At 34.8% G+C, this 12,492-nt stretch overlaps 1 protein-coding gene across 1 annotated transcript in view; it reads right to left on the bottom strand.

Moving 5' to 3' along the window:
• The window catches only part of TOX (thymocyte selection associated high mobility group box), a 283,911-nt gene that overhangs the window by 72,111 nt on the left and 199,308 nt on the right, over positions 1-12,492 (bottom strand). The window contains exon 3 of the mRNA XM_063450412.1: positions 10,905-11,147. Within this exon, the coding sequence (XP_063306482.1) occupies positions 10,905-11,147 (243 nt within the window). The remainder of the gene's footprint in view (positions 1-10,904; positions 11,148-12,492) is intronic.

Below are 12,492 nucleotides of genomic sequence, written 5' to 3'. Positions count from 1 at the left end.
GGTATGATAACTATATAAAATTTTGATTATTCCAATTTAAATCCATTTTAGATTTATTGCACCAATATAAGTAGAAATAAGATGCTGATTTGAACAAGAAAACAAAGAAAGAATATGGAAAAGAAACAAAATATGATTTTAGTTTGGTTAAAATATTACCTATTAACTATTAAATATTTTTGGGAAGGCTTTTTAAATAATTTAATATTTAGAAAAATAAATGGTTTTTAATGTTGATATATTTTTATTTATAACATATTTATTTGATAGTTTAAGAGTTATTTAACCTGAAAAGCCTATCCAAAAATATTGAATAACTTGAAAAGCTAAAAAATGGTTCTGTAGTTTTCAAAACAAATTAAGTAGACTGGTATCCAATTACATTTTGTGAAAAAGAAAGAAAAAAAAGTGTTTTAAGCATTTACTAATTAATTTAGAAATTTATTTAATGAAATAGATAAGATATTCATTGACAAAATCACCTAGTAGGTACACTGTGGGCTTGAGCAGTAGATTCAATCTAATATTTTTTGATAACTTTTTTAAATGATTTCATATTTTTGGATAACTTTTAAAATGATGTAATGATTTTGAAAACAAACAACCGATTAATCCAACAATATTGTTTTATATGGTATCAAACATTTTTAGTATTCTAAATTTATAACAATGCATTGGATATAAGTTAAGCTTTGCAAATTTGAGTCTAAATTATTTGCATTTTCAACTCAAAAACTAACTTATGTGATACATATAACGCTACAAAAACAGATACATTTTATATTAAAAATAGGCTCCTATTTGAATAGTGTCTTCAAAAGCATTACATCATTAGTTAAATTTTTGTTTTTGTTCAGACTTGTTTTCATATGTCAACTCAAGTGGGCATGAAACCAATAAAAAAATGTATTTTGAGAAAGTTTTTGATATATGAAAATATGACTCTATAATAGATAAAAAAAATCTCTCCTACCCACACAACATACATTATTACTACTTATACCAGGTGACCAGTTGATATGCTCTTGAGACTCTATTTTTTCTCACTAATTTCCCCTCCTTCACATCCTTGGATAAAATTTAAACAAGTAACGATGTGTTTAAATTTATATTGGTCCTGACGTTATATTGGTCCTACACGTTATATTGGTCCTACAGTTACATAATGGTGGTGGCAAGCTGGTTTAGAACTATTGATTTTAGATTTCAATAAAATTACATATCTAAACAAGTCAACTTTCAAAAAAAATTATAAAGTTCTACAACCCCATAAACAATGTTCTTGCCACCAATATACAAAGTTTACATATACACACTATAATGACACTTTATGTAAAAAAAAAATAGCATAGGCACTTTTAAAGTGAGAAGATTATGATGAAACTAGAAATAAGCAGACTTTGAAAATTGTGTAATTGTCCAACTAAAAATAATTATAACTGAGTTATTGCTTTATAGGGCTTAAGACCCAAGACACCACTGGAGTGTCTGGTTGGTGTTTCAGTCCATAGGTAAAGGGGTCAGTTGTTTCTGACAGCCAGCACCTAGTGACTGCCCCTTATTAGTAAAAACAATTATATGATGAAAATTATATGATCTGTCTTCTGTTTATACACCAGATTAAAAAAGTGTGCAATAACTGACTAGACTTGGCCATTCTTTTTGTCCAAAATTAAATTTGTATGAATTTGGGCTGATCGTGTGAAATTCAACTAAATCATGAACCACACGGTTTCTTTCATTTGAACGATTTTATCGGTAATTCTGAATTCCGTCTGTAGCACCAAAAAGAGATTGATGGGGAAAACAATTATTGCCGGCTAGAGCACAGTGACTAAATGTTAATTTTACTCATGGAGCAAGTGACAATAAGCAACAGAGGGCAAAATGCAGGAGCAGTCAAAATATATATTTATTTATATATTATATATTTAATAAATATTGAAATGTAAATGTATTTATTTTTCTGCTCCTCTTGTTTTTCTCTCTATTGTATTTTGATCTGTGAACTAAATGTTGGGAAAATGCTCCTATCAGTGTACTGCAAATTATAAACATAATATTATATAATGTATATATTTTCCAGTACAATGTTTGGCCAATTCTTGCGTCTTTTTGGTTTGTCTGATTCATTTCTGAATCAAGTTTTCAGTACCAAAATTCTGTCTATCCAAACTGACATATGGCAGAAATTTGGGTTTCTGATTTTTTTTTTCTATTTTTATGGAAGATTTTCTTACTGTGCAAAAATCTAGAAATGCCAACTATTTGGTTGTATCAAATTATAGAATGAAAACTGGACAGTTATTGGTGATGATTTTTTCCCACTTTAATATTAATAAACAAAATGTTGCAAAAAGTGTGGATAATATGCAATGTAGCATGTAGCAAGGTGGTCTTTTTTGAATTTTTTTTTCTTTTTGCTTTTTGTAAAGGAACTCAAATATGCTTTGTTTACTTGCTTAATGTGAATTATGAGAGCTTTATTGCATTAAATAGTGTACCACCAGTTACCTATTGTTGCATGTTGTTAAATTAATTATATCAATTTGTCAGTGAATAATGTGATATTTCTTCTATTTGCATTAGAAAAATTATTGGTTTCAGCTAATGTTCTTTAGTTCTTCTTTAATGTATTTGATTATTCAAAGCAAAGGGAACTATGTTCCATAGTGTAACCTGGTAACACTGAAATAGAGGTATAGTACATATAAACCCAAGTCAATGTTGTTCACATATTCTGCTATTGATCCAAAACAAAATTGGATTTCTTCCCTGTTATATTTTTTTATTAACACCTTTTGCATCTATTGATTATTTTCAGATATCTGTGTGTTTGTTTTATTGATAATTTGAGTAATCAATGGATAAGACTTACAGTGTAACATGGTCAATTGTTGGACAGCACCACATTCCTCAGACCATGTGCTAAAAAGCTCATTCTATGTACTACACAAGTGGTTCTTAACATTTTTCTGGCAAGCACTAAAACTATACACATGGCATTAGCTTTGTCACCCACTCTTTAGTTGTAAAATTAGTTCAGTGATCTATTCTTAACTAGACTTAGTGACACCCTTTCATTTTCATAGACTTTTCCCAGTGTCAGAAAGGGCTTCATTCCATTACCAAAGACCAATCTGCTACTGTAACCAAATTATAGTGATCAATTACCATCATCCAATTGAATGTGATGTGGGAATCCACTCTAATAACCTGGGAAAACAATTTTAAGTCCCTACTCAGAGGTTAAAATCCAATGTACAACACTATACTCTAAATCTAAGCTGTTATATAAATATAAACCCAACATGAAATATATATTATAAATGTTTCTAGGTCACTTTGTATGCCTACCATAAAAACATTTCCTATAAACAGACCTTTCCCCCTGATATTTTCTCTTATGGTTTGGTGGAGGAAAACATGAACCATTAAATTTGCTAGAGGAACATTTAACAACTATTCACTGGAATCATTGCCAAGTCTAGAATGATTTACTTTAGAGTTATTTTTATAAATACCAACAGGGTCATTTATTGCACGTACATATTGAATTCTATGATTTATTAGAGCATGTTGCCAGTAGGTAAAAAACAAAACAAAAACACAAGCCTGTTAAGGAACCATTATATGCTCACTTCAAAATAATTATAACTATCATATTGGTTTTCAGCAATTTGTTTTATTATTTAGCATCGTTGTAACATCAGTCATTCCAGTACAGTCCACTGTGATGCTTTTAATGTGGTAGACACAGCTGAGTCGTATCCCCATAGCATGGCCATATAATCCAAAAACATATATTTATAAAATAGAAATGATACTTGTGTGCGGTCAAGGCTGTGCAAGTAGTAGTTAGACATGTGAAAAACAACAATCAAATAATTTAAGTTTACTTTGACACTATGATAGGGTAATCAATGTCTCTCTGATACTGCATAAGTTTGTGAACTACATTTTCTATGATGCTTATCTATTCTTCGTTGTTGGAGGAGCTATATTTTATTAAAGGTCACCAACCAAAGGTTACCAACATCCATGTAGTGGTGCAAGAATGTACTACATTAAACATATATGTATACTAGTCTATTTAACCTCTTGCCAGGGACATGCATTTTTTGTCATTGTGTCTTTAAATATTCTGTTCTTATCCTTTAGCTTCACAGGTCCACTTACAATAAACAGCCTATTTAAGACCACCCTTTAGGTGAGCCTGTGAACTTTTAATAAGCTGACACCACCTTTCATGGTCATGTGCCTTGCATATTTCTACTAACTAATTTTTCAGGTCTCAGAATCTCCAGATTAACTCATAATTAATTTTTCACTTACTTCTCTGAACCTACAATTTGGATCCTTATACTCACCTTGTTTCCTGCATTTCTCCATTGGAATTCAAATATTTCCAACTCAGTTGCTGAAAGCGAAATTAACTCTCTTTTTAGCATGTGCTCCAAGACCAGTTTACAGAGGTAGAAAAGTGGATCGCAAAAAACAAACTCTTCCTAACCACTGACAAAACTGTCACAATGATCTTTGGAACAGTACTTAAATTACACAAATTACACAATTCCCACCTATCCATTAAAACAAATTCAAATGGCACATTGACCGCAGTCCACTCTTTCAAATACTTGGGTATGATGTTAGACCCCAATCTATCTTTTGGCCTGCACATAGAAAAACTTGCATCTAAACTTTATCCAAAACTAGGTGCCCTGTACAGAAACAAATCTTGCCCAAGCCCTACAGTAAAGGAAAAAAAATGTTCAGCAAATGCTGATGCCAATCATTGATTATGGGGATGTATATGCATCTGCACCGCAATCCCCCATTAATAAACTCAACACATTGTATAACTCGTTCTGCCGATTTGTGCTACAATGTAATTACAGGACCCACCATTGTGACATGCTAAAAGAACTAAACTGGCTGTTGCTGGAATCCAGATGCACCCTTCATCTTTCCAGCCTTGTGTTTAAGAGCTTTTCTGGGAAACTCCCACCCTACCTGAGTAGAATGCTCTCCCCGGCTGTTCCCACCTCCTATAACCTCCGATCCAGTACCAGCACTTTATTTAGTCTACCTCAATACAAAAAGAAAGCAGCCTGATCCTCCTTTTCCTACAGAGCACCGCAATTATGGAACGACCTCCCGCACACTTTAAAATCTTCCCCAAGCGTAAAGTCCTTTAAGAGATACCTCAAAACAGAATGCACCTGTCATGGTTGATTATATATTTCCTATCTGTTCTATGTTAAATTTTGTGTATATTGTGTATTAATATTGTTTTTGTATTTTATTGTACCCTAATGTATCAATGCAATGTACCCAGGACATACTTGAAATCTTAATGTATCTTTCCTGGTAAAATATTTTATAAATAAATACAATTTAGCCACAGCCAGCCAGTTTGGCAGCCTGTATATGTGGATCTTTTTCATATGAGATTTGCTTTCTGCAGGAATCACTGACTTGGGTCAATCCCTATTTTCTGTTACTTTCTTATATTTGAATAATCTGATATGAACTTTGTTTCCCTACTAATAATTAATCTACAAGGTGAAGCAACCTATTTTATTTAGCTGCCTTCTTTTTTTTTTGCTGTATATTGTTCAAAATCAAGTTGTGATTCAGACTGTCTGGTTTAATAATGACTTTCATGTTTATTTGATCTCATTTTTGCAAATAAAAGTCTCTGCAGTTTGATATACTATTTTCCTGTTTGATCTGTAAGGGACAGGAGTGAATATGACACCTCTACAGATACCTGTACTAATGCAATTAACTACATCCTTCCTAGGTATGGATCTGACAAGTAATACAATATATAACTATTTTTTTGTTTTATCATGCCTGAAAACGTAACTTATGGAATAAAAGAAAGACGACAGTGTTTCACTCACTTATACAGCTCATGACATCTCTCCTAAGTGGCACAATAGTAAAACCAAAAAAATGTGAGAATTGTGGCTTTGGTGATACAAATCAAGCTTTTCAAACTGCTCTAATTCTAGACAAGGCCATTCTGTACAGCTAGAGAGCTAAACAATTTGTATTAATCATTGATGTGCTGATGAGTTAGAGTGATGCAAGGCTCTTTGTCTTTTATTGAGACAAGTATTGGATTATTTAGTCTGCTCCAACAGTGTGCAGTGTGAGTGCAGGTGCAAGTTCTAGTGCAAACACATTGACACAGGGTGATGAGATCAGAACCTTGGCCTATTTAAGCTGAACTAACCCATGACTAATTTTCCTTTCATTGTTAACTGTACACAACAATGCATTCTAAGTTCTTCTGATTTAATTCTGGCTTTGACTTAGCATTGATTATTGCTGTTTTAGTTTTCTGCAAGCCCGACCTTGTCAAGTTTATTCATTGGGTGTGTCATTGGTATCCCTTCCAACAAGGTGGTACAACTAAAGGGCAAGTAATGGTTGCATATTTTTTCATACAGTTCATTTGGTAAAAAAACAACAACACATGATTCTCTACCAGACGAGTCCTTTTAAACATGAGTCATCCTTTTATACGCAATTTAATTCAGTGGTTTGGCCTGAGGGACTCTTAGGGCATCATCCCAACAGATAATTGCTACAAAATAGTTTTCAAAAAAATTAAAATACATATTTTGAGTATGGTAACTAGGGCAGAAAACTTGTTCCTGTTAAAACTGTATTGGCAATATGGCTTTAAAATAAAGATATTTTGTTAGAAAAAAACTGCATAGTTTAGTATTTACAGTCTTCTCTGCTCCCTACAGAGCAACCACTGCTTCATGATAAACAATGATTGATACTGGGAGGCAGCCAGTGAACTCTGGTGTATGAGAGCTACTGAGCATGTCACTGAGAGTCTACGGTCACTTATGAAAATACCCAGTTCGAGTACAAACCTCACACATTCTCAGTCTTCTTGCAAACCTGATGTGTGATGTTATCAATTAAACATTTCAACTAAGTCTGAAGAAACGCAAATGCTCATTGCTTTCCTCTTTCTCCTCCTGTCCAAATCAGATTTACAATAGCTGCCACAACCACTACCTTTTTGCTGCATACAAGGACATATGATATAGCAGGGGTCCTCAAACTCCGGCCCCCCAGATGTTGCTGAACTACAACTCCCATAATTCTCTGGCTATCTATGTAATTCAAAGAATCATGGGAGTTGTAGTTCAGAAACATCTGGGGGGCGGAGTTTGAGGACCCCTGTGATATAGCCTTTGTGTGGAAAGAAAGATAATGGCAGACAATGAGCACGGACGGATTAGCCGCGAGGCAAACAAGGCATTTGCCTTGGGCGGCATTTTCCAGGGGGCGGCAAAAAACGCCGCCCCCAAATGCCCAGGCAAATACCTTGTTAGCCTTGCGGCTAACTGACAATCCGGGCGGGCTGCTGATCGGGCGGCGCTGGCGAGGGAGCACTTCCGTTGAGCTCTCTGCTCAGCTCCCTCGCGCGCCGCCTGCAGAGTGATACCCGGAGCCGGAAGATGACGTCATATTCCGGCTCCCGGTATCACTCTGCAGGCGGCGTGCGAGGGAGCTGAGCAGAGAGCTCAGGGGAAGTGCTCCCTCGCCAGCGCCGCCCGCCCGCCCGACTGACCAGCAGCCACTGGACCCTCAGGGAAAAGGAGACCCCCCCAGCATTCCCAAAGGTAAGGAGGCTGGGGGGGTTGAATTTTTAAAAGAAAAAGTGTGTTTATGTTAAGTGTGTGTCAGTGTGTGTGTGTCTGTATGTCTGTTAGTGTGTGTGGGTGTGTGTGTGTGTGTCAGTGTGTGTCTGTTAATGTGTGTGTCTGTTAGTGTGTGTATATTAGTGTGAGTGTGTGTGTATGTTAGTGGTTTGTCTGTTAGTGTGAGTGTATGTTAGTGTGAGTGTGTGTCTGTTAGTGTGTCGTTTAGTGTGTCTGTTAGTGTGTGTGTATGTTAGTGTGAGTGTGTGTCTGTATGTCTGTTAGTGTGTGTGTCTGTTAGTGTGTCTGTGTGTGTCTGTGAGTGAGTGTGTGTTTGTCTGTTAGTGCGTGTCTGTTAGTGAGTGAGTGTGTGTCTGTTAGTGGTTTGTCTGTTAGTGTGAGTGTATGTTAGTGTGAGTGTGTGTCTGTGTCTGTTAGTGTGTCTGTTAGTGTGTGTGAGTCTGTTAGTGTGTGTGAGTGTGTGTCTGTGTCTGTTAGTGTGTGTGAGTGTGTGTGTGTGTGTGTCTGTTAGTGTGTGAGTGTGTGTTTGTGTGTGTATGTTAGTGTGAGTGTGTGTCTGTATGTCTGTTAATGTGAGTGTGTGTCTGTTAGTGTGTCTGTGTGTGTGTCTGTGAGTGAGTGTGTGTGTGTCTGTTAGTGAGTGAGTGTGTGTCTGTTAGCTAGTGTATGCGTATCTGTCAGTGAATGTGTGTATTTGGAAGGCGGGGGAGGGGGTGAGGTGGCGGGGGGGGGGTGTCTGCCAAGGGCAGCACAAAACCAGGATACACCACTGACAATGAGACACAACTGGGAAAAAGAGGGGTAATAAAAGATGAAACAGTATGGGTCTTAGCAGTGCTAATCTGAGGATGCTGAGCTGAGGAGACTGGAATGAGAGTGTGAGTAGAAATGGTAGGTTACCTTGGCCTTACTGTACTTCCAAGTGTCCTGTTCAGTTTCCCTCAATTTGATTCTTCCAGCTGCCATGGAAACCCACCAGTACATATCTAAAATGCACCGTCTATGAAGGTTATTCACTTAACTCTGAATTTTAGCAAATTCTATCTGAATTGCATCATTTGAACTAAAATAGCCAAGCAGTGACTGAGAGTTGGAGAATGTTCCGAGAGCAGATATTTTGAGTCAGTTTTGTCAGGGAAATAACTAGTATTGTATGTGTGACATCACTAGCACACATGTGTCACATCCACAGGGAATTTGCTTAAATGCTGCTTTTAATCTGTGTTTATTTCTAGTCATATCAGTGAAGACTATTGTTTTCCCATCCTAACGTGTTAGTAAATCCAAACTCAAAATGATTAAATAAGACCACATTTTACAGCATTTGAAATCCTCACTCACAATTTCCTGCTTCATTTTTTATATTCTAGAGGCTAAAGCTTTAGAAGCAGAAATTAGTGAACCATTAGCAGGATAAAATAATGATAGAAAATAGCCTTGGTTTTGTTGTGAAATCACTATTTATGTTTTAGACGTCATGTGTGATAGTTTTTATATAGGTTCATTCAATAGAATGGATTATTTAAAAAAAAATAGTAATAGACATGAGTGATAAAACTATGATAAATTGTGCTAAGAATATCTAATTATTCCTTGCCTTTATTCCCCTGTCACATTGTCTAAAAGCATTTCTTTTTACACAATGTGACATCCATTTAATTTCAGACTAATGCTTGTGTTATTTGATATTGAAGTAATTAGAGCTGACATCATCTATTTTTTCTGTCGTAAAAGAACTACCAGACGCGTCCACTGTTATGTTTTATGCATTACAAGAGGAAAATGCCACAATATTTTGGAAATAGTTCTTCAGAAACCAGTAATCAAATTGTTGGTAATGAAATTTTCTGCAGAGCTCTGAAAGGTGCATCACTCAATATGCTACTAGCCCTTTCTGTAATAGTAACATACTGTATTACAAATGCATGTAGCTTTAATACATCTCCTATTTGCTGATTTACTGCACTCCCCGTAGACCATGGAAAAAAAAAATCGCTTTACATTCATAGAGCTTCTATGAAACATATGTATGTGTTGCTTGTCAAAACAATGATGTTTGAGTACAAAGAAAACTAGCTCTGTCAGTAGAAAAGCACAGCAATTAAATCACCCATCTCTGTTCTTTTGTGTGTTTTGTAAGTTATTTATATCATATAGATGCAAAGTGCTTTTTAATAGCCTAATTTATTAAACAAAATAAATACAGATTTAGCATTTCAACTGAAAATATAATCTTAGAAATTAAAGTGGCGCATTTACCAAAAATTCCCGGAAAATTAAATTAATGTAATCTTTTCAAATTTGTAAAAGTTAGTTATCATTGACTTCAGAAGGTTTGACATTTTTTCATAATTAAAAAAAGACATCTCGGAATTCTTAAGAGCTCAGTGAGAGCTCGTGCAAAAATACGAGGCAGAGAGCATGTGACATGAACAGCACTTATTTGCTGGGTAGCTCCCAGAGAGGAGTAAAGGGTTATTTGTATTATCTGATGATATTTCGTGCACAATGTGCCCAAGGAAAATGAAAAACATCTTGAGATATTTTGCAAATATAAAAATAATCAACACATGATATATGCAATTTAAAGGTTGATTAATATATTGAAGCAAAAACAACATCTGATGACTTTTTCACTTTAAAGAATTGTGTGTAAGATGTTGGGTTATTTGTGTTGGATGAGTGTGGCAGAATATGTTACATAGCTAATTCTAACAGACGCTATGTATTTGGCTATACAATGAGGGTCTCTTGGCTCTAGAAATTTACATTTGAACACAAAATACCAAAATGTTGACTTGTCTAGTAGCCAAAAAGTTTGCAACTGAAGGCATGTGATAGCATATGGAATTTTATTGTATCCAATTGCAGAACTGAACTGGCAAAAAAATAATACTTTAACACTAGAACAATGGGTTTTCTAATCAACGTGGTTGGTGATTATTGCCTATGGATTTTTAAGAGACAGGTTACCTGTAGACTAAAGTTTAGACTGGGAATGAGTTGACTACATGAGTTGAATGCATGCAAAATATTCATGTCCTACCCATGCTTTAAAGCATCATTCTGTGATAATAGATTTTGAAGTATTTGGCAAATACCATAATGTGATCCCATGTATCAATCAGATAAGAATGCAAGATTAATACTACCTTGGGGAAATCACGTGTATTGAGTAAATTTGTACAAATAAAGAGGTAATCTTACCACTGGATGCGAGTTAGATAGCAGAGGTCCATCTTGGTTTAGCATGTTTGAAACAGTAATTGCAGGTAAATCCATGTTCTGTGGATGGAACGAGAGTAGGCCATTTTGGCTCATTGGGTGACAGAGGGGATGATATCCGGATTCTGCATCTGACAAGGGCACCAGTGCATGTTCTGGTAGTGTTGGAGGGGTTATTGGTGGAATATTAAAATCTTCATTTTCTAAACTGTGTCCAGGATATGACTGCAGAGGAAAAAAACCAAAAGTAAAATAAGTAAATATATAGCTGCAATCACAAATATACAAGCTTTTAAGTAAAAGCATTTTATTCAATAAAATCACATTTTAAAACCTAATAGATTATAGTGCTGCTGTTTTTACTGTTGTATTTGGAACATTATTCCCCCAAAGGCATAACAAAGTCTGGCATTCGTAGAATTTCCATTAGGCACAGTTTTCTCAAGAATCAAAAATCATTTAATAAATTCCTAGGGCCCCATTAAGATTCTTCAAGAGTTGCATTGTTGCTGAATATACTTTTCAGCAGGTCTGGGGAAAACAAATGTAATTTTTAAAAAAATCAACATTTGATCAAAAAGTGTTTTACCTGATTGCCAACAAATGAGATCAAAGGTTTTAGTTAAAAGCAGCATTAGTGTTGTAGAAATAATGCTGAAATGTATCTGATATTTTCTCTTCAGAAACATTGAAATGAATGAATACATAGAAAAATATATATTTAAGAATATATTGCTGATGAAAGCATGAGAGTGAAATAAAAAAGGCAATTACTGACTTAAGGCTCAGTCAGCCTTCTGTACTGTTTGCCAATTACAATTACTGTTTCCCCTTCACATTTGTCATAATATCAAATATGACAGCACCAATTATTATTGTACTCGAACTAAAAATATGGGGCAAAGGGTCAGAGAATCAGAATGAATTGCACGCTCTGCTGACTTCAATTGCAACATTTACAAAAGTATGAATGTATTCTGTACAATATTGTATTTATTTTTTGTTGTTTCATTCAGTTTAATCCTCAGGCAAATTCATTAAATTAGCGTTGAAACAATCATCCTGGTACAAATCTCAACTTGTGTTGAGAAGGTAAGACAGAGAGAGAGGAAGATGGTATCTGAAGGTATACCTTCAGACTTCCTCTTTTTACTCAAATAATAACATGCATTTGTTTATTTTTTCTAAATACTTAACAACGCATTATAATCCATTCTAGTTATATTAGAGTTATTAAATGGAAAAGTATTTCACAAAGCCTTAAAATGTATACTGTATACTAAAAATATTTCCTGTATGACTCCTATTTCTAAGTCCATTTAATTGCTTTTAATAGAAATGATTTAATAAGCCTCATTAACACATCCCTTTAAAAGAAATGAAGAGATAATGCTTTACTATTTCCATGGTGCGTAAAACACTACCATGTTACAGTGTATTAGAACACTGAACCCAATTAACACTTTAGCATAGGTGTTTCGATAAATGCAATCTTTTTGAATTAGTGCAGTCTACTTTGAGTTGCTCATTTAACCAACAAAGTAACAATTACCAGTACTTTCACATAATT

Source organism: Pelobates fuscus, chromosome 4, assembly GCF_036172605.1.
Source record: "Pelobates fuscus isolate aPelFus1 chromosome 4, aPelFus1.pri, whole genome shotgun sequence".
Lineage (NCBI taxonomy): Eukaryota > Metazoa > Chordata > Amphibia > Anura > Pelobatidae > Pelobates > Pelobates fuscus.
This window is presented reverse-complemented; position numbering and strand designations above follow the sequence as displayed.